At 41.0% G+C, this 25,407-nt stretch overlaps 1 protein-coding gene across 1 annotated transcript in view; it reads right to left on the reverse strand.

Moving 5' to 3' along the window:
* Window positions 1-8,673: 8,673 nt before the first annotated feature.
* Window positions 8,674-25,407, reverse strand: part of LOC308292513 (glycogen synthase kinase-3 beta-like) — a 31,976-nt gene continuing 15,242 nt past the window's right edge. Inside the window, exons 2-11 of the mRNA XM_080734864.1 lie at window positions 17,892-17,977; window positions 15,570-15,671; window positions 14,762-14,845; window positions 14,467-14,577; window positions 14,136-14,266; window positions 13,536-13,740; window positions 13,299-13,394; window positions 11,967-12,153; window positions 11,347-11,424; window positions 8,674-9,374 (exon numbers count right to left, since the gene is read on the reverse strand). Coding sequence (XP_080590990.1) covers window positions 9,313-9,374; window positions 11,347-11,424; window positions 11,967-12,153; window positions 13,299-13,394; window positions 13,536-13,740; window positions 14,136-14,266; window positions 14,467-14,577; window positions 14,762-14,845; window positions 15,570-15,671; window positions 17,892-17,977 — 1,142 coding nt within the window. The 3' untranslated portion in view covers window positions 8,674-9,312. The remainder of the gene's footprint in view (window positions 9,375-11,346; window positions 11,425-11,966; window positions 12,154-13,298; window positions 13,395-13,535; window positions 13,741-14,135; window positions 14,267-14,466; window positions 14,578-14,761; window positions 14,846-15,569; window positions 15,672-17,891; window positions 17,978-25,407) is intronic.

Raw genomic sequence — 25,407 nt, forward strand, 5'->3', positions numbered from 1 at the left:
TTCCATTCCATCTAACTGCCAAATTTCCTGAATACAACTTGACTGAGGGCAGGGGTTTTAAGCCTGATTATTATGAGTCTATCATGAATCGAGTACAAAAGGACCCCAATGTAAACAAGCCTTTTGCTTTTGGGGTCTATCAAAACCTCCACCGGCTGTCAGTCAGTCCATCTGACTCTGTCCGTAACGTCACACTTTTGCTCTACTCATATCTCTGCCACCATTGCCCACTTGTCCCTATCCATGCCAAACTTTGCACACACACACTCCTTGGCTCGTTGGCTGCCAAACCACAACCTCCACCCCTCATTTCTCACATGGCCCTCTTCTAGCGCCACCACGAGGGCGATTCTTGCAAAACACATTTTTGGACTCTGCTCCTACAAATTCTGCCTGAAAATCACACAAATCGGTCTACACTCATGTCATCAACATGGATCTGTCCCATTTAGCGCCACCATCAGGTAGATTTTTGAAAACATTTGGGGATCCATCTGTCCACCTTTTTGTCCAAGAAAATATATATATATTTACCCCCATTGATTCTGTATGGAGACTCAAATGCATTCGGGTCCCCATCCAGAATCAATGGGGGTAAATTTGTTCTAATCAAATTGTCTTTGGAATGCGACAACACTGGTCATACTTGCAAAATATCTCTGTATCTGTCCAGTCCTTGTCCCTATTTGAGTGGCGCTAACCATTCCGTCCTTGTCCCTTTTATGCCTGTAGGCATATATGGAGATCCCTGATGTCATCAATATTAAACCCATATCTGGGAATGCCCATATATGGACATACTGTGTCAGTCTCATGTGTTCTGATGTCAGACATCTATGATGTAAGTCATCTCCATATCTATCTATTAATTTACCGAATGTCTGTCCGCATGCTGAAACAATGCCCGACATCATTGACTGACATCACAGAACACCATATATGGGCATAAACGGTTGAAACAGTCTGCCTGCTGACATCACTGATATTAAACGGTGTTGTCACCATGGTAACAGCTACATGCTGAAACAATGCCCAAACAATGTCTGTCTGACTTGAAACAAGTGACCAAATTTGGAGATGACCGACATCACTACAGTGCCCAAATTTGGAGATGACATCACAGAGTCTGACACGGAACACCATATATGGGCATAAAAGGCCAGACCGAGATATAAGATCTCCATATAATGTATGGGCATGAAAGGGGCAGAGACAGACAGACGGATACAACGGCTATTGCACAACTGGACGTCAATGGTGACTAATACTGACTATTCTGCCAAACGGGCACCGGTCTAATGTTCTCCAACATTACTTCTGAGACTCCTGTGTCCAAACAGTGCACACAGAAATTAACAGCACACAGCGGCTTAACACAGTTTAATCACTTTATTAAATGAGTCCATATCATACACACAGAACAGACAGTGGTGTTTTTCTCTTCTCTCTCTATCCCTCCATCACCCCTAACATCTCCAGTCAGGTCAGAATGACACCAGAGGAACAGCATTGGAATGGAAAGCAAAAACTAACAAAAACAGAAATACATGACTGTTAAAAAGGTACAATGTTCTCCCTGGAGAGACTTGACATAGAATATAGGTGTATAAACACACATTCTTTAAAACAATTCAAACGCAAAGACAATGGTAAAGATGAGATGTAAGTTGACATCAGTAAATCGCATGTGCACAAGTTCCATACATTTGCGCACACACATACAGGAGGTCAACAGGTGGCTCTTACTGCAGTCGCTACATCAATGTCCAAGTCTGCCATCTTGTGGCAATTATAAGCACTAACCACAGCGTTGTATGTATCACCACCATGTATTGTAATACAAAAATGCCCAGGTGAAAATGGTTGGAATTGGATATACTGTATAAAAAACTAATCTGGGATTTTCAGTTCAACCCCATACTTGCTGTGAGTGGAGTTAAAGACAGATAATGTGCACTTTCTTTGAAAATGCCCCATGTGTACTCCGATCAAGGTCCAAGCAGTGCACACAGTACTGTACAATGCATTCTTTCACAACACACAAATGAAGAGCTTTGTTCCAAATGGAGTCGAAGACCATTAGGACAAAATAAGACTAAAAAAATAAAATAAAATAAAAAATTCACAAAACATTGCTTCTGAACCACTGAAACCCTATATAACTCATTGACCAGGGTCCTCCAGGGGTGTGTACTTTGACCCCCCCTTTTAATTCCTCTAAACCAAATCCCTGTGGCAGAAAATGACAATATACAAGCTCAGACCACGATCCACGCGGACAATGTTTACCTATTTTGCCAAAGGTTTGCCTACTACGGCATGCCAAGAATAGGGAGGGACACCAGAGTTTATTTGGTAAGCCACTTAAGCCCTTGATCTAAACGCTCAGTTTGTAGATTGGCTATTATTATTATTGCATTTCTTTTGAAAATGTTCAAAATGTTTTGAAATTGTTAAGTTTATAGGTTGACATCACACTTCTGAAGACTGTAAAGTACACAGTATAGTGTATAACAGACATATGTGATTTTGGAACAGAACTCTTCAAATGTCCATGAAACATTCAAGAAGAACATGGCACAACTAATAAGACAAAGGAGATCGTAATAGGAGGTTGAGAAAAGAAACATTATAGGACTATTACAATCCACACACAGGCTACTGGAGTGGTCACCACCAGAGAGAGACAGAGAGAAAGGGACAAAGATGTATCATCAGAAAACATGGGAAGAAAGCCAAAGGTTGAATCTTTTTTTCCTTTTCTAATTATCTTTTTTTTCCCCCTCTTTGCTATTTACATCTTGGATCATAGGAACACTGAAACAAAAGCTGTATTTACAAAAAACAAACAAGAATGACCAAAGCAAACAAAATGAGGAACTACGTACATTGTTGACAAACTGAAAAGAAAAGAAAAAACAGATATAAACACTGTAATAAAAAGTAAAAAGAGAATTCATAAATCAGTGATATTTACACATGTGCAATAAGAAAAGGGGAGGATTCGACAGGGAGAAAATAAGATGGCTTCTGACTTTGAGGAAGAGGAAAATGTTTGACTTCTTTCACATGATAGAACAGCGGAGTGGGGTTCACAGCTTTTCATAGCAAAGTGAAATCGCTCTGAGTGCAAATCCCTGTCTCGTCAGCACACCATGTGAATCAAATCAAACATTCTCTGGTTGGATTCTATACATCGAAAAGAAAGCAGAAAAAAAGACTAGGGCTGCAGATAGAACAGTAGGTGTAACAGGAAGGGTGAAAAAGTATAAAATGCTTAATCTAGAAGCTTTCAAGTGGTCAGTATTGTCAACTGATATCAATCTAGAACACTGGCAGTTCAGACTGTGCAGTTTGGATTATTTATAACATGGAGACACATACACACACTATTCTCAGTGGGAGAAAACAGGGTTATCATGAGGAATCTCATTGACTCTGTCCAGTTTGACACACACACACACACACACACACACACACACACACACACACACACACACACACACACACACACACACACACACACACACACACACACACACACACACACACACACACACACACACACACACACACACACACACACACACACACACACACACACACACACACACACACACACACACACACACACTTAATGTGTGTTAAATACTATTCCATGTGGCTGCGGCCACAGAGGTAACAGAACTATGAGTGATTACTATTGAACATAGGTGTGCAAACATTCAAAACCGCCGCACACAAACTAGAATACTTATTTTCTTAACTATGGGAATTTCCCTCATTCTTTAAATGACTCTGGTCTCCTACTTCAAAACTTTCTTTACTTCAGCCCATAACGTCAATCAACACTGATCAAATGTCTACATTTCCCACCTTTCTTTAACCCGATATATTTTGTTGACTGCTGTCCCACTCTTTTTAACCCCAAATCTCCCGTCTACAAGCTCACTTGTGAGCTTATAGTCTAATTTGGCAGAACATTTGCCTGTTAAGACATGCCTAGAAAGGGGATGCTAGGGTTTAAGTTGTTAAAAATACATTACGGTATTGCCTTTACATTGTTCTGTGTACATAGCACCTGTTTTCTAATGCCACAGGTCTACCTCCTACTGCCGGTTTACTGTAGTGTCTAATCTAAACCTTGAAATCAATCTTTCATTCCAATGTGATGTGAGGTCTATGCTTTGTGTTAAGATCCATTTGATATCACACATGGATTTGAAACTTGTGAATGGTTTTCTAAAGAAGTCTGAAATGTAAAGTAAAATTACTTTTTAGATTTTAGTTTGATTTAGTTTCTCTCAAAACAGGTGTGCTCTTAATATAAACCTTCACAAGTGTACATCCGTGCGCAGGTGGTGGGTATTTATGCACCAAAGTGTAGTGAGTGTCTATTATGTTTGTTGCTTTATCATATATTATTGGTATTGTTTTGGCGTATGACCATTAAGAATCTCCTCACTGACTGAAGCAAAACTAGTGTTGACTATTTATAACCGAGATTGTGGCACAAACATTAATTTACTGTTTGGATAACATGTAATGTAATTGTCAGTTCATTACAATTTGGACTTGAGTCTAGCAATGTGTCAGCTTCATTCCTTCACATCTCCCCTACAGGGGCAGAACACCAGCAGCGGAGATTACCCAGCACAGTAACTTGACAATTAATGTATCCGTAGGAGATGCCTTATAAAGGAGTGCTTGTTTTCGGTGGATACGACGGACTTGATCCACGTGAGACACCACCAAGCGAGCTAAAGCGAGCGAGTCGCCATGTCGAGCGTTGCGAATTCTGCTTGAGCCGACTCAGCACCGTCTGAGTTATGTCACGATAGGGACAGAATCGTAAATCTTAGCCTCATACTGAACACAGCAGAGCGCTCCCCACCTCCGGTTCAGCCAATCACAAGCCGCAGCCAGCAAGGCATCTCCTACGGACACCATAATCGCGCACAGTGCATTAAGCTCTCCACACACAGACTCACAGTATGCATTGGGAAGCAGATTTTCACATCCTCCACAACATGACGATAGGATTCAGGTTTAAATATCAGCGTGGTTGCCGTTTCATTCGATGGCAGAATAAAGAAACAGTAGCAGTTGCCTGGGTCCCCAGAAGCACAGCTGGATACCACCCAACCACCACTCGTCTAATGGATAGATACAGGCAGGTGACGAATGAAAGGAAAAACCTGAATAAATGAGGAAACAAATACAGATCCATACAGAGTTTACTGTATTATACAAATAAACAATTAACATCCCCATCATACTTTGTGGCGTGTATACAAATCCTAAGCAGGCTCAGTTGACCTTGATCGAAACAAGGTAACAAGAGAAGACCTATGGGACTATGAAAGAGGGTTTGTTATTGGGGCACAGATGGCAGGAGCTTCAATCACAAAAACCTCTCAACTGGCTAGTGTTTCAATAGGAACAGTGACATTTCCATTTCGATCTATGGAAAACACATCATCAAATAGGGTTGGAAATTGTGGTCAAAACTCAAGAGTGCATTCAATCAATGACTGTGATGCTCGTGCATGAGATTAGTGCAATAAGTAGGGAAAAACAGAATAGCAACTCTTCCTCAAGTGAACAGAGTGTCAACTCTTCCTCAGGTGAACTGAGAGTGTCAATGTAAGACAATGACAGCAAAAACAGTCTGTTGACAACTAGATAAGGATGTTATAGTAGGGTTGCAGTGCATAACACCACCCTCATTACAAAGACATGGTGCAAAAACCATACACTGTTCAACAGAGATGAGGACGAGTACGCCCAGAGAACGGCATAAGCTTGAATGTTCGACTCATACAGCTAGGGTGGCTGTCATGCTGTAGGGACAGCCGCCTGGCGTAGTTTCCGCCCCACCTTTCCCCTTAGACTAGAGGGAGGAGTCACTGCAAACCAATACAAAGTTATTCTGAGTAATCATCTGTATCCTGTGATGAACACTTGTATTCTGATAGCATCCACAGGGCACGAGGGGTCACTGAATAGTTTGATGTGAATCATATGCTATGGCCTTGGCAGTCACCAGATCACAATCCAATTTAACACCTACTGTATGGGAGATTATACAGTATGGACCCAAATCACTACCATCAAAAACAAATAAGGCAATATATTTTGTTAGAATGGTGTTCTATCCCACCAGTAGAGTTCCAGAGACCTGTACAATCTACACCAGGGATTCTCCATTTTCTTTTGTCAAGGAGGCCCATTTTGATCAGATTTTTATATCTGAGAACCAAATCCACACTGTACAATCCTCTGTGTAATTTAAATTCCAATTTGGTTCTATTGGTACCGTCTAGGAGTTACAGACCTGTTTGTTAACTCCTCAAGGACCCCTGGGGGTCCTCGGACACCATGTTGAGAACCACTGATCTATACAAACTTGGTGCATTGATGCAGTTTCGTGGCCCGTGTTGTGGCCTGACAACAAGACACGAGACATTGTTTTTTCTTTTAATTTGTCACCCGTCTGTATAATGCTCTTCTATACATGGTCTTCAAACTTATTTCCACTGATACGTCATACGAGACTGGCAATAATGCCATATGAGAAACCTTTTCCATTTCCCCACACCCTCCCTCCGAATCAATATTCATAGCTCCTTCTGCAAAGATAAGACAATAAATACATTTACATTACATTAGCAAAAAAAAAGAAAAAAAAAAGCAGCTGACATTTTCCATCGTCATAACTTAAAGTGTTTGTGTATGTACTGTATATATATATATATATATATATATATATATATATATATATATATATATATATATATATATGCCCTGCTACTGTATACTGATTCAAAAGGAGCAACACACTATTTAGCCCAGGGTCCACTTCTCTAAAGAGCTCTGCAGCACAAAGATAATCTCTGTACGATGACTTTCTAAATGGCTGAAGGTGATATTTGTGCTGGGGTTGGGGCTGTTTCACCGTGTTAAAACCCCTAAAAGAACTGGTCCCCAAAAAACGCCAAAATGTCCTAAAATTGTCACTTTATATTTTTGTATTGAGAGTTCATAACTCTCCACCAACTCAAAACGGTATATCTTTTGCCTCTGTAAGATGATAACCTAAAAATACATTTTGTTTAAGTTTCCCTTAGGAAACATGGACCTCGGTAACCATCTGTTACTGTCCTGCTTTGATCAGCCAGGGTCTGCACAAACTGTGAATATCACGGGTCAAACAAGGACACTGTGATTATGCCAGATTACTCCTATGCCTTTATAGATGGAGATTAGTTATATTGCATATGCAGTGAAAGGTCCCCCACTTATCACTACTTTTGTTACAGCAACAAAGGGAGTTATTTTAGGGAAGAAAGCTTTAATTTTGTTCCTCTTCTTAGCTGTCAAGAGGGAAATGTATAAGTCCCAGCAGCCACTTGTGTTAAAACACACCTACTGTAGTCTGTTTTTCCTTTGCATCTCAGTCAGAAAAATGAATTAAAAAAATAAAAATAGCCTGCAATATTTCCTCTAGAACACAGGCATTATGACAACCCTCTACAATGTCTACCGCGGTACTCTTTAAATCCAGCCTTCTCTGCTATTACAGTACTATCATGGGATCAAACTAGCAATTAATCTTAGACGAGGGCACCTGTGTGGGCTCCGTTTCATTTGTGTAATATTATTTACAGTCGGAATATTATTTGTAGCCCAAGCATCAAAACTTACCAAGAAAACTCCTACTCTCTCCATTTCAGCACCACTTTCTACTAACATTTAACAGAGATGAAATTACTGAAACAGCACAACGCCATTTAACTTGGACGTTTCTGAACAGGGCAAAATGCTGTATTATTTCCAACATATCACAGCACGTATGCCAGTTGGATGCATGACTATCAGTATAAAAAAGAAAAAGAAGAAAAAAAAGAAAGTGAACATGATACTTGGCCGACATTCCTCTCCTCTTAGAACAATTAACATTCTATGTGTATGTAACATTTCTCAACTCGATCAGTTAGATCAATAAAAGATCAATACAGATCTTATCTTAACTCCTTTCTCTCATTAAAAGTATAATAGTAGAGGTTCTGGTGCAACTCTAACCCCTATCAAGGCTACATGAGGGGAAAAAGAAAACATTGTCTTCAACAGGGTCAAGGCCATTTTTTAAAAATAACATAATACTGTTGTTCTCAACAGTACTGCAAGAGTTGCTAAAGAAATAATAATAAAAAATCCCCTCTCTTTAAAGGTATGATTTATGATAGATTTATTTTACCTTGATCAGTTCTTGTGATACAGTCTAATGGGTCCTAAATCTGGTCAAAGTCAGGCAGTGTGCAGCCCACCCACATAAATACTGGAATTAAAACGCACACGCGCGCGCCACACACACACACACACACACACACACACACACACACACACACACACACACACACACACACACACACACACACACACACACACACACACACACACACACACACACACACACACACACACACACACACACACACACACACACACACACACACACCCCCCCCCCCCCCCCCTCAGGACAAATAAAACAAAAGTCTAAACAAAATGTTGCATGGTCACCATTGTCATTTTTTCAGTTAAGTCAAATAAATAATCAATAATCAATAAAAAGCTAAACAAAAAACAAAACAAAAAAACAATGTTGATTTAAAAACAGCTTACATAATAGGGAACCGGCCCCCTCTACTGCACCTTCATATGCCCCTGCAACAGCACCAAGAGCACTGAAAACGTTGCTACTGTGCATGTGTGTGTGACGGTGGACGTTAGCGCGAAAGCACGTGCACGGTAAAATCCTCAACTGTTCATTTGACAGTCGAGGATTTACCCTCTCGGCATTAAACCAACACAGAGGGTTTCACCGTGTGCAAGTCTCATCGCAGCGACGTACTCCCGAGCTTCTACAGAATGTGACACAACAGTCCTGGTTAGCTAAGATGAACAAAATGGTTTGGTTTTTTTCCGACATTATGTACAGTACAAAAAGAGATGGGGTGTTAACGTAATGTCTAATTTATACTCCTTCGGATGGTGTCGCGTGCAGAAAATAGCTCATCTAATAAGCTTGTAGATCAGCTATTTCTATGACACTGGTAGACAAAGAAGTATAAATCAGGCTTCAGACATGTCAAAGCAGCATGGAGGGAAGCGGTACTGAGTGAGAGTGAGTATATGTGTGTGTGTGTGTGTGTGTGTAGCGTATTGTATGTGTGTGCGTGTATGTATGTGTATGTGTGACAGACAGAAAAGGGCTGGGCCGGCAGACAGACAAACAGGTGGAGCGCTGCTTCAGATACTGCTGAGAGATCCTGGTACTGAACTGTGTTGCGACGAGTCGGAACCGGTACCATCTGGAGAAGACAGGGGAGCAGAGAAGAGCATGTTGACTTGTGTACCAATGGATCAGATGCATTGCAAGATACAGTGTTCAGTTGTACAATCAGTAAGATTTACTTGCTATTTTGATCTCCACGCGAGGGGCCCCGAAATGTCTACTGCTGCGCTAAGACGGAAGTGCTTTGAGCTTCATGCAATACCACTTGTAAACCATAAGTGGTCCTACCCGAATACAGTCTAAATGTGTCATTTTGTCATTAGAAGAGTAGTAGTAGAGAGACCGCCCATACAGCAAAGTTGTTAGTTTTATTGAATACTATTTTGCATACTCTATCATACTGATTGATACGCATACTGATGCGTCTTGCGGTGACAAGCTCCCTAGTTTTTCTTCTTCTCTGAGCTGCTTTTTTTTTTAGTTTTTTCGCACTGATTTTTGACTTTGCACTATTAGGTTGTGTTGGTAGTTTCTGAGTATTCTGCTTTGTTTAACAATGTCAGTGAGATACTTGTTGCACTAATTAGCATTGACTGTTACGGTCTCTTTTTGTAAGTCACTTTATGTATATATACTTATCTATCTTTTGTCTTACTTCTCTGTAACTTTGTAAATACTGTATACGGCTATGCTACAACTGGACAACTGAATTTCCCCCTTGGGATAATAAAGGTATCTCTCTATCTATCTGATTGGTCAAAACAATGTTTTATTCCCTAAAACATTTATCGTCACAAAATGGGATGAATTGACTATTGAGCGGCAAACTCAGTACCACTTAAACCTAATACTTGAACTGTAAAGAGGACCTCTAAAGAGTTAATTTGGTACGCTCTTATTTCACTCGCCAAAAATAGCAGATTTATATGCTCACAACACATTGCCAGAATAGGGATCCTGGGGGTTCAAGAGTTTAACAAAAGTGGCATTATAAGTTTTAAGGATATTTTGATTAGCATGACAATATTGTTAATCACAATTATCTTTGCCACAATAATCGTGACATGTATGTAATTTTCATATCGTCCCATCACTATGTGCAGCATAACAGTCTTCCATCTCCACCATGGATTAACAACTGTGGTTTGGGTGACATCACCTTAGGCAAGATAACCTTTCTTGGGGACTGAATCTTCACTGGCATCTGAAGCCACCTTTTTTGTCCGCCGTTTGTGTTTTGTATATACATGCACCAAACACTGATAGGTGCTAGCGCTCCAGGGTTAAAAATGGTGCAACAGAGAGACAGGAGATGATTTCACCATATATAGTAATAGAAAAAGTCCAAAATGTTCACTTAATCCTTCAAGTGGTTCATAAATGTATAGTTATCATTACCCAGGGAAATGGATATATTGCAATGTTTCTGAATGGAGATGTGTAACCGAAGAACAGGTTAAGTGTGTACCATGGGAAGAAGCAGTTTACTACTAATGCTACTCCTATGAAGAAGGTGAAGGGTGTACCATGGGAAGAAGCAGTTTACTACTAATGCTACTCCTATGAAGAAGGTGTAGTGTGTACCATGGGAAGAAGCAGTTTACTACTAATGCTACTCCTATGAAGAAGGTGTAGTGTGTACCATGGGAAGAAGCAGTTTACTACTAATGCTACTCCTATGAAGAAGGTGAAGTGTGTACCATGGGAAGAAGCAGTTTACTACTAATGCTACTCCTATGAAGAAGGTGTAGTGTGTACCATGGGAAGAAGCAGTTTACTACTAATGCTACTCCTATGAAGAAGGTGAAGTGTGTACCATGGGAAGAAGCAGTTTACTACTAATGCTACTCCTATGAAGAAGGTGAAGTGTGTACCATGGGAAGAAGCAGTTTACTACTAATGCTACTCCTATGAAGAAGGTGAAGTGTGTACCATGGGAAGAAGCAGTTTACTACTAATGCTACTCCTATGAAGAAGGTGTAGTGTGTACCATGGGAAGAAGCAGTTTACTACTAATGCTACTCCTATGAAGAAGGTGTAGTGTGTACCATGGGAAGAAGCAGTGGTCTGAGCACGGGCATGTGGAGGAATGAGGGTGGAGTTGAGCTGGGGCTGGATTGATAGCTCTGTAGAGAGAGAGAGAGAGAGAGAGAGAGAGAGAGAGAGAGAGAGAGAGAGAGAGCAAAGGTCACCATTAAAACCATTAAGACCTGAAGACCCCATTCTACAAATGTCTTCTAAATCCTTCTCAAAATATGTTGTTCCAGGGACCCCCAGAAGCAAAGATTTGAGTTACATATGTTCACTTTAAAAAATATATACATTCAAAGATTTGCACAAATGTTCATGATCTTTCAAAAAATTGCTGATCTACAAGCTCATAGATCATAGACTTGGAACAGCGCTATAAGCTTTTAGATCTGCTATTTTCAAAAGACATTTATACATTTGAAAACTTGAAATGGGACATTCTGCATAATACGTTCGTTTTTTTGTTTGTTTTGGTACTTTAAGTACATTTTGATGCCAATACTTTTGTGCTTTTACTCAAGTACATTTTGAATTCCGTACTTGTAACAGAGTACTTCTACATTGCAGTATTGATACTTTTAATTAAGTAAAGTAAATGCGAGTACTTTTCCACGGATAGGGGTCGGGCGGGTCTAACCTGTGGTGCTGAAGTTGAACAGCATGGGCAGGTCGCGGCCGCTGGGCAGCCGCGCGTTGGGCTGGCGCAGCTCGTCGAAGAAGGCGTGGGAGCAGGCCTCCAGGGGGGAGAGGCGCGTGGCGGGGGTGTACTCCAGCAGCCGGGAGCACAGGGCGATGGCCTCCGGAGGGGTGCGGGGCTTGAACACCTGGACAGGAACATCCATGGAAGTGAAGGGGCGATCATGGAGTAAAGCGAAATGTAATCTCACGACAATTATGGTCCATTTGGTTACCAACTCCCCATCATTTAGCTGGGGACCACCTGGAATCCCCTCAAGGACCACTGGTGGTCCCCGGTACTAGGGCAGTCGCGATTATTACATAATCGCCTATTTCGCGATTATTTTTCATATTCGCAATTATCCATTTTAATAAAAAATAAAAAATCTGTGAAACGTAATTTAATTCTGTTCTATCATATATTTTTATATGGATATGGGGGAATCACAAATAAAATAAACTTGACCCTTGGTTGAAATCAACTGAAATGTAATTATATCAAAGTATATCCACAAAGTTTTATGTTTTACTCGCTCTGAATATGAGTCTGACGCATCGCGTTGCAAGCTGCGAGGCACACACAGCTGCACGCACACGAAGCAGCAGGCAGCTGCCACACTGTTAATATTTTCCTAGTGTCGACTCTTCAGGTTTTCTTGGTCAGATGCGCTAGCATAGGCTAGGATAACTAGTTTGTGTCATGGAGGATGAAAGTTTGTTTCCAAAGCCACGTCCCACCGCACCACTGGTACGTGAGGTTTTAATCCCAACGATAAAGGAGAGCCCAATAACGTGGAGGAAGCGATCTGTACACTTTGCCATAAAAAGGTGCCAGTCAGATGTGCTGCTAATACAACAAATCTACAGATCCACCGCCCACAACAATACGCCGAACTGGGAAATTAAAGTTCTGAGCTTGTAGATCTGCTATTTTCAGAGCGCAACACCAGAGCGCAACCAAACATAAAATGACTTGTCTTTTAGTTTTACTGGGTCCATCTCTTTGCCACTAGTCCCTTCCTAAGATTTGAGTCTTTCTTGGTGTTCAAAAAGCAATTAAATTGCTCTTTTTCTTCATTAAGGAGTAGGCTACAGTATATTGATTATCAAAGCTCATACTATCATAGTCGTATACATATAACGAAATGTGGAAAATAGACAATATATTCGTCAATCATTATTTTGTACAACAATTAATCGTCTCCAGAAATTCCTAATCGCGACAGCCCTACCCGGTACCACTGGTTGAAAACCACTGGTATACAGGATGAGGATACAGGTCAGTATTTACCTTGGTCCATGGATGGGCTTTGATCTGAGGGAACTTGAACTCTGTATAGTTGGGGTTCATTTCCCGGATCTGTTCCCTTGTTGGGGTTCCTAGCACCTGACGAGTGAAAGAGAAAGTAGAATTATTAGTATAGGTTAAAGTTGAAACCAAACAAACAAACCAGGTCAGTGAAAAACAGGTTAGTGCAAACATTCTATTACCTTACAACTCATTTCACCACAGAGAGCATTCTCTTACCTTAATAATCTCCACTAGTTGGTCTACTCCGCTGTCTCCAGGGAATATGGGCTGCCCCAGCAGCAGCTCAGCCAGTACGCAGCCCGCTGACCAGATATCTATGTTAGCTGTGTAGTCAGTGGCCCCGAAAATTAGTTCTGGGGCACGGTAGTATCGCGAGCAGATGTACGACACGTTGGGCTCACCACGCACCAACTGCTTTGCACTGAGGGGGAGGAGACAAGAGGAATGGGTTATGGTTGTGCTTGGCAACCTATTTTGGAGACTTGCTCTGGAAAAGCCCGAAATCATTCTAAGACCATTCATTGAGGAGGTCGGAGAGGCTTATTGTGGGCATCAGCCGAAAAAGCGGGAGTCAGTTTCAATGCGCTAGACTCTTGGGAGATGGATTGTCGAGGTGGAGCGTAACACATGGAGCTACACGACTTACCACACCCAAGCCATGCTACTCATATGCCGGGTTGGCAGTGCCTGGGATCATGCGGTCCAAAGACCAAACAAACACCAAAAGGTCAAGATATAAAACAATAGTACTAGTACCCATTTTTGGAGTTTGTTTTTACGACCCAGTGTTCAGACTTTGTGAGGGACCATGCTTACCTGCCAAAGTCACAGAGTTTGAGGATGGCCGTCTCTGGGTCGACTAGCAGATTCTGTGGTTTGATGTCTCTGTGACACACGCCCTGGGAATGGATATAGGCCAGACTACGAAACAACTGGTACATGTATACCTGACGCAGAGATGGGGGGAAATGAGAGAATGTCACCATTAAGAAATAATAATGTTGAAGTAATGTTCATTTAGAGGGACGATTATGTTGTTTGGATCATTGAAACCCCACTATTTTCAGGGACCAAAAAGTAAAACAAAACTCAAAAAATGAATATCAGACAAATGTATTAAGAGGAGGAATTAGTAGTTAGTGACTACCTTGACATAAATGATAGGAATGATGCTCTTGGCCTTGTTGAAATGTCTGGCAACCCTGTAGACCGTCTCAGGGACAAAGTCCAGCACCAGGTTGAGGTACACCTCATCTTTCTGGAAAGGGCAGAAAGCATGGATTAAAGCAAAATAAAATCACACAACTGAAAATGTTTGTAGGACCAAGCCCTAATGAACAATTTGTGAAACAGTGTCAAAAGTTATTATTATTATTATTTTTTACCTCAACTACTGAACAACATGTTGCAAGTACAGTATCATTGCAAAGTATTCAGTGTACCTTTTCTCCACTGGAGTAGAAGAAGTATCGTAGTCTGACAATGTTACAATGGTCCAGCTTCCTCATTATCTGTAGCTCTCGATTCTAAAAGACACATAAACAACCAAGGATTACAGCCAGTAGTAACAAAATATAAACCCTACTCATCATGAATCATGCAGGCCTCTCAGGTCATCTGTCCCCCGAGTCAAAACTACATGTGGAGAAGCAGCGTGCAGATTTTATGCACCACATATCTGGAACGAAATCCCAGAAAACTGCAGGTCTGTACTCCGCAGCAACGACGTGAGGCCGATTCAACAAATGTCTTCTAAATCCTTTTCTGAAAAACATATGTTGCTATATGAGTGGTTCTGAAAAGAGATTCATGTCAAGGAATCCCCCCCCCCAATCTTAAAATATTTTCCCTCAGAATTCTTTTTTTTTTTTTATAATATATATTCAAAGATTTGCAAGAAATGCACTAATTATGCTTTTTAGCGCAAATCTGAAATTACAGATACTTTCCCCGTTTTAATAGGATGAAATGCAAAGCTGTTTGGTGACAGGCTTTTGGGGGGGGGCTTTTATGTCTTTATTGATGGGACAGTAGACTTACAGGAAACGGGGGGAGAGATGGGGAATGACACGCGGCAAAGGTTGCCCGGATCGGGAATCGAACCGACGATGCCGCCAGGCATCCATGCCTATGTGGCAATGCCTAAGTGGTCCTGGACCAGTAGGCCAGCAGGCGCCCCTGGTGACAGGCTTTAGAGAACAAGTGACAGATAACAGATTTGTATAGACAGAATAAGCTAGACATCTTTACCTTGAACCTCTTGTCTTGCAGGACTTTCTTGATGGCCACCATCTCCTGGCTGTCAATGAGACGGGCCTGGTATACAACACCAAATGACCCATTGCCAATTACCTAGAAGGTATTCAGAAAAGGAAATAATTGTCATGTTTTGTATGTCATTTCTGGCCTCCAGCACTAATAACAGTGGTACAAATAATACTTTTAAACTAATAATTACACTAGTAGAAACCGTAGTGGTAGTCGTAATAGCAATGGTCATGGTACTCGTAGCAGTACTGATTGTTGGTAGCAACAGTAGAACTAGCTCTGGTCCATAGCGTTAGAAGTCGTTTTCCTTAACGCTATGGGACCGATAAGCCCTTACGCTCACACCAGCAGTAGTCCAGGCTGCATAGCCTATCATATTTAGTAAAAGACGATACTCACCAAAACAAAGAGGGGAAAGCCTACTTTCCTTAGTGGGAACACTCAGAGCCCACCACACCTAATTTTTAAAATACCCATTTTCTTTTTATTACTCCACTGCGCCATCTACAGATCTTGTCAATAGACCAGATTTTGCCTTCTGGAAATATTTTCTTTTCTGGCCAAAAGGTAGGTGGGGGGCTCAGTGTTCCCAATAGGGAAAGTAGGCTTTCAACTCCCTAAAACCCTCTTTGTTTTGGTGACTGGTGAGTAGCGAAAGTGAACTTTTTATTTTTACTATTTTAGACTATTGTCTTTATCGTCTGCACCAGAGCTACGGCAAAACCACCAGTAAAACTATTAAAATGAGCTACACAAATGATGTTTGACTTGTATTATCATCATCATCCTTCGACTGTCGTCGAGATCCTAGATGCCACGTCTTTCCATCGGGTCCTGTCGGCCATTGCTGCTCCCAGTTCTTGGAATGCAAGTCCTGTGTCCCTGGAGATGGTGGCAGGATATGTATGAGGCCTGGTTCCTCTGGCCTATTGGGGGAGCCGCCATAGCAGGATATCTGATATTACTTGATCCTTGGAGCGGTAGCAGTGACCAGCAAAGATTGCTCTCCGACGTGCTACGGTTGTTGTTATTGGCGGCAGTTCACCATAGATCTGCTTTTTGTTTGGATGAGTTTTCCAGGAGATGTTTTTAACACACATGAGGAGTCTTGTATATGTGCCATCAAGCTGGTCTTGTAGTTCTTTCTTCATAGTCCATGTTTCAGCACCGTATAGCAGGATGTTTTCAACACAGGCCCTGAAGAAAGAGACCTTGGTGGAGGTTGAAATGCTGGACTGCCAGACTCTAAGGAGTTTGTTGCAGGCATTCCAAGCTTGTCCCTTTCTGGCAAGAAAGTCCTTTCTGCTGTCAGCCACATATGAACCAAGATATTTAAAGTCCTCAACTTCCTTAACACATCGAGTGCCCGGATGTATGACGTGTGTGTGTTGCTGGTGCCCATGGCAACGCGTCATTCTACCTACCGGCGAGAGTACTGGCGAGAAAAGTAATCCGAGTAAATGTAATCGGAGTATGTCCTGTTTATTTCGCGAAAATCTTTTCTTTCAGTCAGGACCGTTTTTTATCATTTCTAAGCCACATTGTTTGTGTTATGGCAGGTAGAAGAGGCTGCCGTTTTGAAATGAAAGTGATTTAAAAGCTAGATTAGGAGAAAACCATGTTTTTGTGCAGCCGTTAGACAGGAAGTCAACGAGACACACAGCGCGTCCGGATGACGTAATTGCGCGCTGCATGTTGGGAAATGGAGTTTGTTTCATCACCGCGGCAGCCAAGTGCAGTAGCTACAGTACAGTATAGTTTACTGTAAAACGCGCCAAACGCGTCGTGGGCCTCCAGCGACATCAAAGAGATTGACTTGTAGACACCACGTGGGCAGCCGATGTGTTAATGTGTGCTCCATCCATTGATGTAATACATGGGTGGGTAGGATCCTCATTCATAAGCATGCATTCTGTTTTCTTGGTGTTTAACTTCAGTCCTACTTTGGAGGCGGCTTCTTCAAATGAGACTTGTATTAGCTCAAGGTAGTACTTTATTCAGGCAACACCAGTTGCACACTGCCATTAACACATTGGCTGCTAAAAAATCCAAAAATAGCCAAAAAGTCGTCTGGAAACGTCTTAACATCAATTGTGGCACTCCTGGCGTTTCTACCAATAAATAATAATCAACCCTATGAAGGCATCCTATGTGTTAATAGCAGACACACAAGCTCACAGTGCGTCACAGTCATGGCGTGTTGTGAGCTTGTAGATCTGCTATTCACTGAGCACGACACCGGCACCCAACCAAGTATAAATCAGTCCAGACTCCAGCGGTCACCCGTGTTCATTCATGCCTCACCTTGATATCTGTGTAGGAGACTTCCTGGGGGCGGTCCGGTCCCTGCCCGGGCGTGGCCACAACCGTCGTCACCTTCCCACTGTCTCCTAAGCAACACACACAAACAAAGCAAAGTCAGCTAGGAGTGATAGTAAAAATATGTTATTGTTGTTTAACATGGTATAGATATCATTCTCAGTGTTAAAAGTCAATGCCATGATGTTTTGATCTGATAACTAATGCACGAGACGAGAATCTGCCCCACTCCAGGGACAGAAAGATTGACCAGAAATGTCAAAGTGTCCAGGACACGGGATAATAAAAACGCCAAAACATTCTACATCCTTGGCTTCTGAGTCCATGAGACTCAGTCACAACAACATCCCATCCATGTTATGTTTAATTGTCCAATCATAATGTGACTAATGTATTTTATGCTGTACACATTCAACTATATATGTGAAATCATTATGCTTTGTACTCAGAGAGCTTACGATGGGTGAAAATGCTCTATACTGTACTTATACAGTACCTACAATTTGAACTCTGACTAAACTTCAACACAAAAACGCATATTCCCTGGTGTGGTCTCATTCATTGTGTGGAGTATTTTATTATGATTGGGGAAAACTGTTTATCCATATGGAATATGATCCAAAATTCCATCAAATGGCCCATTCGATTGCCGGATTAGCTCCGAGGAGATATTGGGGACTCAACATTGTTGGACTCATTTTGTCTTCTCCGCTGCTAGAACCAGTTACGGATTTCTACTGATTTGACGTTTATGGATTCGATACAGCTGGACAGTTTGTTTTGGAATCCCACTTCGTTCATCTCTGCTAGTAACAACCAGCCGAGGATATTATCAGACGTTTCCCCTGACTCCCACGGAGTAACACTGAAAGGACTCCCTCCACGTTTTTTCCTCCTGAGCGCGGCACAGGAAGGCAGAAAACACCTGCCGAAATCTAAACAACCTTTTTACAAACGGAACAACACCTTTGAATTGAAGCGTCTCTCCAAAGCTTGGAGAATGAACTGATAACAGCCGTAACGGCTAAGATAGACGATGAGGAAATGAAACAGTTGTTTCTAGGTGCCCCACAATTGCACCATTTTTGCCCATATGGAGAAAGGAATTCGGATATGATGACTCTCTCCCACATCAACATATCGATAAAACCTCACAACGGTCTGAAGAAAGCCGAAATGGAGGCGGCCAGGTTTGGCTCTGGCACAACGTTCCACACCAGGAGCCGTTCACGGACGGTCTCTCTCCCCTCATCTCTCCGCACAAGAGACTTGAGAGGCGGGCTCCATTCTCACACGCTAAGTCCTAATTCACCACAATCCGGGGTTCAGACGTTTGTACCTGCTAAGTTAGAGACTAGCTATCTTTAGCCCAAGCTGCGTTTTTATTGTTTAATGTTTTGTAGTCTATTGTTTTTGTCGCTTTTTGTTACATGTTTTGAGGACATAGCAGCCGTTTGGCCACGGAGATTGCTTGTCTAAGGTTGGGTTTGTATCAGTACGAGACTTCAATATAGATTTCATTTTATGCTCTAGAACGGCTGTTTCAAGAAGTTCTGAGACGAAATCTTTTTATTTGGGGCCAGAACATATTTTGTTCTGAAGGAATGTCTCTTCGGCCAGTACGATAACCCAATACGGCTGATTAGAGCCACTTAATCACATAAGAAATAGCGTGGTTATTTTAATTAGGAGATTTCACTTTATGCTCTAGAACCGAACGTTCTGACGGAAATCTTCATGCTTTAAGCTTACATGTCTTCGTTTTCGTCTTATCTTATTTTATTTTTAATTTCCGTCTCAGGCCACTCTGAGATGTTGAATACAGGAGCTTTTTATCTCAGCGCTCCCAAGAACATTTTTAAGAAACATGACCATTCAAGCTAAAAAAAAAACCCTGCTCCGAGAAGCAGTGTTTTTATCGTGTAAATCCTGGACACACACGGATGAGATGTTACAATCTAAACCTAGAACCTTTTTTTTAACCCGGACCTCACATCACTCTGGAAGATCATCGGGAACTCCCATTTACCAGCAATACCTAAAACCTTTCCTGGAACATTTCAATGGATATGGGCGAAGCTGCGGAGACATTATTGCCACTGGATGTGTTGCTGGATACCACGCAAACCTCATTAGGAAGGAACCGAGAACGCAAACAGTGTTTTCAGATGCTGACGGGCTTGACAAGGCCCCCCCCAGCCGAACCTGGCTGGCACTGCCTTCCACTCACAACGCGATGGGACGCGTTGTGAGCTTGTCGATCTGCTACGTGACTTTCATGGATTACAATGTCCTGAAAAGAACAAACACTCTTGACCCTTGGGACGCCCCGAGATAATGGTACTATATATTTTGTTTACTTTTGACTAAGAACGACTTCTGAAAAGAAAAAAAAAGAAAAATCAAGTTCTGACTGACAAACCTGTGTGTTAAATGTTTTTGATAATCTATGTCTGTCTAATCCTCTCTAATCCCATTTTCCTCCCGTGGTTACATTTTGGCCTGTCTATTATGAAAGCAGGAAAATCAAACCAAGTATAAAGTGAGCGGTGCTACTTCTGTGTACAATAAGGTACAATATGTGCTTGGCTTATGCTGCTTGCTTGCTCAATGCCTGCTGCTTGCGTGAGCTGCTTACGCTGCTTATAGGCTGGCACGGCCTATGTGTTATTTTATTGTTTTATTTTGAAAAAAACTATGAGGGGATTGCTGGAATTGTTTTTTATTTCATTTTTCTTATTTTTACCTTGAGAGGCCACGAGCCGTTTCAGTTTCTGTGTGACCTTGCTCTCTCTTTCTCTCTCAAAAATGGGTTTCATTCGCTCTTGTTCTGTATAATCTACTGTTTACATTCTAATACAGGGCTTGATAACAATGTGCTGGGGTTATATTTGAATCTGTCTTATTTGAATCTGTCTTGGGTTTTTCTCCCTCTGTTTGTGTTCTAACTCACTTGCCTGGTTTGCAAAACTAGGAATTATTTACACATATGACTGTCTCTCTCTCTCTCTATAAAAAGGGATCTCATTCACTCTTGGTATGACTACACTCGTACTGATAACAACCAACGCTTGGGTTTATTTGAATGTTTATATATGATGCCCCTAACGTCTTAATAATTTTTTTTTTCCCATCAATGACAGGTGGGCTTTATTTTATTTTAGGGGACAGGACGGACTAATGACATGGCAGAACAGGTATAGTGGAACTAACTCCACTAACTCGCTACCAACTTAACTGACTGAACTTAACTGACAACTATCAGTGACTGACTGACTGACTGTTTTATTTCAATTTTATTTTAACCAGTTTTCTCCTGTCCTCCTGTTTTGTCGTGAAAAACACTATTTCCTGTGTAACAACTGAACGTTGTTCTTTCAAACCACATCTTAGGGACATGTACCAAAAACATTTACTTTTACCATTCTTAACACATAAACTGCAGTATGGGTTAAGGATGGAAGAGGCCTAGCCCTGCTTTACTCAACCTTTAATTTCTCATGTTGGTTTATTTTTGGTAATACTTTATCCTCTTTACTTGAGTAAAAGCAGGCTGAGACGGTTCCAAAAACAATTTAGATGGCTGGGCTCATTCAAACCTTTTCAGTCAAATTCCACAATTATTACAACCCTACTGGGCTTATACGGGATTACACATTATGGAAAAAAAAATGACATTATGATTATGTTATGTATTTTTATTATTATTATTTTACTTCTTTAAAGTCTCTCTCTCTGGGACACTTTCAGTAGAGAGCCTTTCAGCAGGCCTCGCTAACTATTGTTTTGGGAAAACCTTATCTTGTTATGATACACTTCCCCCCTCACAGGCCTGGAAGCTCACTCTAACTCTGACAGTGAGCAGAGTCATTGTCCTTTACTGTACCTCGGTACCCTACTGTACCTCGGTACCATCTGTTTCTCATTTAACCATATTTTAACAAATTATCCTCCAAACAAAACAATTTTTGTCACACCCAATATTTTTGGCTGTGGCAAACGGGAGGGAATGTGTTTGGAGAATTTCATTTTTTGAATTCATATTTTATTTTCTGAATTCATATTTCATTTTCTGATTTCATATTTACATATTTCATTTTGTTTTCATCTCATTTTATTTCAGAATATATATATATTTCACTTTGCTTAACCATGTTTAAATCTGTTTACCCCTAACAGAACAAACTTAATACAATTTGACACAAATGGTGTCCCGTGGTGATGTATATCTAAAACAAATCAAACCTTTCTATACATAAATACACACAATGGTCTTAACTTCCATGTAATTCTGATGTTTATTCTATTTTTCAGACTTATCTATTTGATAGACGGTCCATATCTCTTCCCATGATCTGTGAGGAAGGATCATTTTTCGTGAGTACGAGGATTCAAGTCACCTGAGTTCCTATATCATTTTTGTTAATATTTACAGTTGTCTTGTCCCAAAATGCAACTCTCTTCTTTTGATAAGATCTCATAGTCTCGTCCTGGAAATGTTAAATACTGTCATATTAAGAAATGATGAGGACAGAGGTCCTATACCTTACTGTTGTGGAGTCAAAAAAGGTCCACCCTGGCTGGGACATATCGCGAAGGTCATAGGTCAAGCAAGGGAATGGACCATGACGCTCCACCACACTAATCAAATTTTCAAAATTCTACATTCGTCACTCTCAGGTGATGACTTCACCAAATAAATCTAAACTTCAAAAGAAAAAAGATATATCCTTCTCTTTCATTAAATGCACTCTTTATAAGTGCACCCCACCCAAATCCAGAGTGAGGCTGCGAAGAAACTTTGGAAAGATTCTAAATTTAGTGATAAAGTTTGTCATGGTGCGACAGGACAATGTTTGTTATTGATGGATCAAAGGTTTCCTTTTCCTATCAATACATTTTAAGGAACGTGTGATTTTCTCCTCTCTCTCATAAAAATATTCGAACTCATGTTATCTAAACTTAAACAGGCCCCAAATTAAACAGGCCTTATTTGAGAAAATATCCTTGGTTTAATCTCAGACTGCCCTTTGACGCACTCCCCCTAATGATTCCAAAATATACAGTTCTTTTGACTCTCCTCTTTAAAAAACTTAAAGCTATCGAAATGTTTTGACTTAAATTGTTCAATTATTATGTTCTGTTTCAAATACCTTAAAAAAAAAGTTTAACCCATGTTTTCTTCCCTTGTTGTTTATGCTGCCTTGACATTTAACACTTCAAATGCTATCTCAGGAGGGAATTGATAGTAAAATATGTTATTGTTGTTTAACATGGTATAGATATCATTCTCAGTGTTAAAAGTCAATGCCATGATGTTTTGATCTGATAACTAATGCACGAGACGAGAATCTGCCCCACTCCAGGGACAGAAAGATTGACCAGAAATGTCAAAGTGTCCAGGACACGGGATAATAAAAACGCCAAAACATTCTACATCCTTGGCTTCTGAGTCCATGAGACTCAGTCACAACAACATCCCATCCATGTTATGTTTAATTGTCCAATCATAATGTGACTAATGTATTTTATGCTGTACACATTCAACTATATATGTGAAATCATTATGCTTTGTACTCAGAGAGAGCTTACGATGGGTGAAAATGCTCTATACTGTACTTATACAGTACCTACAATTTGAACTCTGACTAAACTTCAACACAAAAACGCATATTCCCTGGTGTGGTCTCATTCATTGTGTGGAGTATTTTATTATGATTGGGGAAAACTGTTTATCCATATGGAATATGATCCAAAATTCCATCAAGGAGGTCAGGTATCGGAGGAGAGAGAGCTAGACAAAGTCAGTTCAAAGGTGTGGAGAAAACAGGAGGGGAAGTTTATGATTGTTTAAATCCTTAAAAATAAATCAGCTGTTCAATAGATGTCTGAGATGTTGAAAACAATGGATCCTGCATCTCCGACGCAAATTATAAAGAAAAGACACTCGATCAATACATCCATGGCATGTAACTTTATCCTACGTTATTGTTAGGGGTCCCGCCTGTGACCCCAGGTGTATGGCACCCTGTCTTTTGGAACCCTGTGCACTGTGTCTGCTGAGTGGAGAGAGAGAGGCATCCAGCTCCAAGATGGCCTTGGACTGGAGATGACTCATCAAATGCAGCTGGCCACGCTAACGAGCTGTTATCTTTTCTCTGTCTGGGAACACAAATCTTGGACTGAGGTGCCAGCCCGTGCTGGGAGATTCCCTAGCATTTGGTCCGTGTTGTTATCTCCTATCCGTCAACATGAGATAAGACATCCTGGGAAGAGCGTGTTTCCCAGAAGACTTCTGATGCAAGAGCGGACACTCCCCAATCTCGCATGAATAGGGGAGTCCTAGCCTGACCTTGACTGTCTGATTTTGCAAAGATGTGCGTGTTAGTGCATGTACGTGCGCACGCGCGTGCCATTGTGTGTGTGCTAAACTGAAGTTCTGTGTGTGTATTCCTATTGAGATGATGCAGCGCAACGCCCTATAAAAGAGCGTGTCTCAGTGCCTCAGAGCTCCACTTGTTTGTTGTCTGTCTTTTTGTAGAGTTGAGTTGTTGCAGCTATCCCCGGCCCGTTAGGGGTCGGGGATGGACCTTTTTGTACTTAGTGCAATTTCTGCACCACTTGTTCCTGTACTTAGAGAGACTTTGACTCTGTTAGATTCTCTGTTTTTAGTCAAGTACTTATATTGTACTTCTTCATTATTTCATTGCCAATTACTGTATTGGTGGTTTTATATTTTGTAACTGTTTTTACCAGTAAAGCTTTTTATTATTCACTTTTATCTGGTGTCTGTCTGAACTAATTTTTTAAGAGTTTACAACTTTTTAAGGTCTGACTTTCTCTCCTTCCCTACGGGGAAGGCTGCACTTATGGGAGGAAGGTTTTGAACACCTTCAGGCACTCGAATCATCTCCTGGCTGTGGGACTGAGTGAGGCTTTTGGTAAGAATCAACAAGAGTGTTTTCTTAGGTAAAAGTCTTTTCACCTTCTCAGAAGCCAACTCAGCGCGTGCTGAGTTGGTGGGCGAGCTTGGCAGAATATAAGTACAAATCTCCAAACCCCTTAAACCGGATGAACTGATGTTCACACTGGACGGTTTGTACTAATAAGTCAAGCGGCGTCGCTCCCGAGCCCCTGGTGAGAGCTAGGTGTCAGACTCATACTTTACATGGTCTTTGTGGTTTGCATTCTCCATTCAGACCTAAGGTCTACATTTCTAAAGTAAGGTGCATAGCCTGGTCTCTAAAATAAATAGTCGCTGTAGAAAGTAATAATATTCACCAGTTAAAGAGGGTCTCATTGATAGCTCAGCTTTCATTCAGAGAAGCGTATTTATGTTAGTGTTGAATAAGTATATGTAATGTAAATATGTAAATATGTATATGTATATGTGTAATAGTAGGTTTATGCAAATGAGAAAGGTTATAACACCTGTTTGTGTTAACTTAAAGGTATAGTGTAGTGTTAGTGATAGTGTTTTGTTAAAAAAGATCTGGTAACT

The sequence above is a fragment of the Nannobrachium achirus genome (genome assembly GCF_963921795.1).
Source record: "Nannobrachium achirus genome assembly, chromosome: 10".
NCBI classification, from domain to species: domain Eukaryota; kingdom Metazoa; phylum Chordata; class Actinopteri; order Myctophiformes; family Myctophidae; genus Nannobrachium; species Nannobrachium achirus.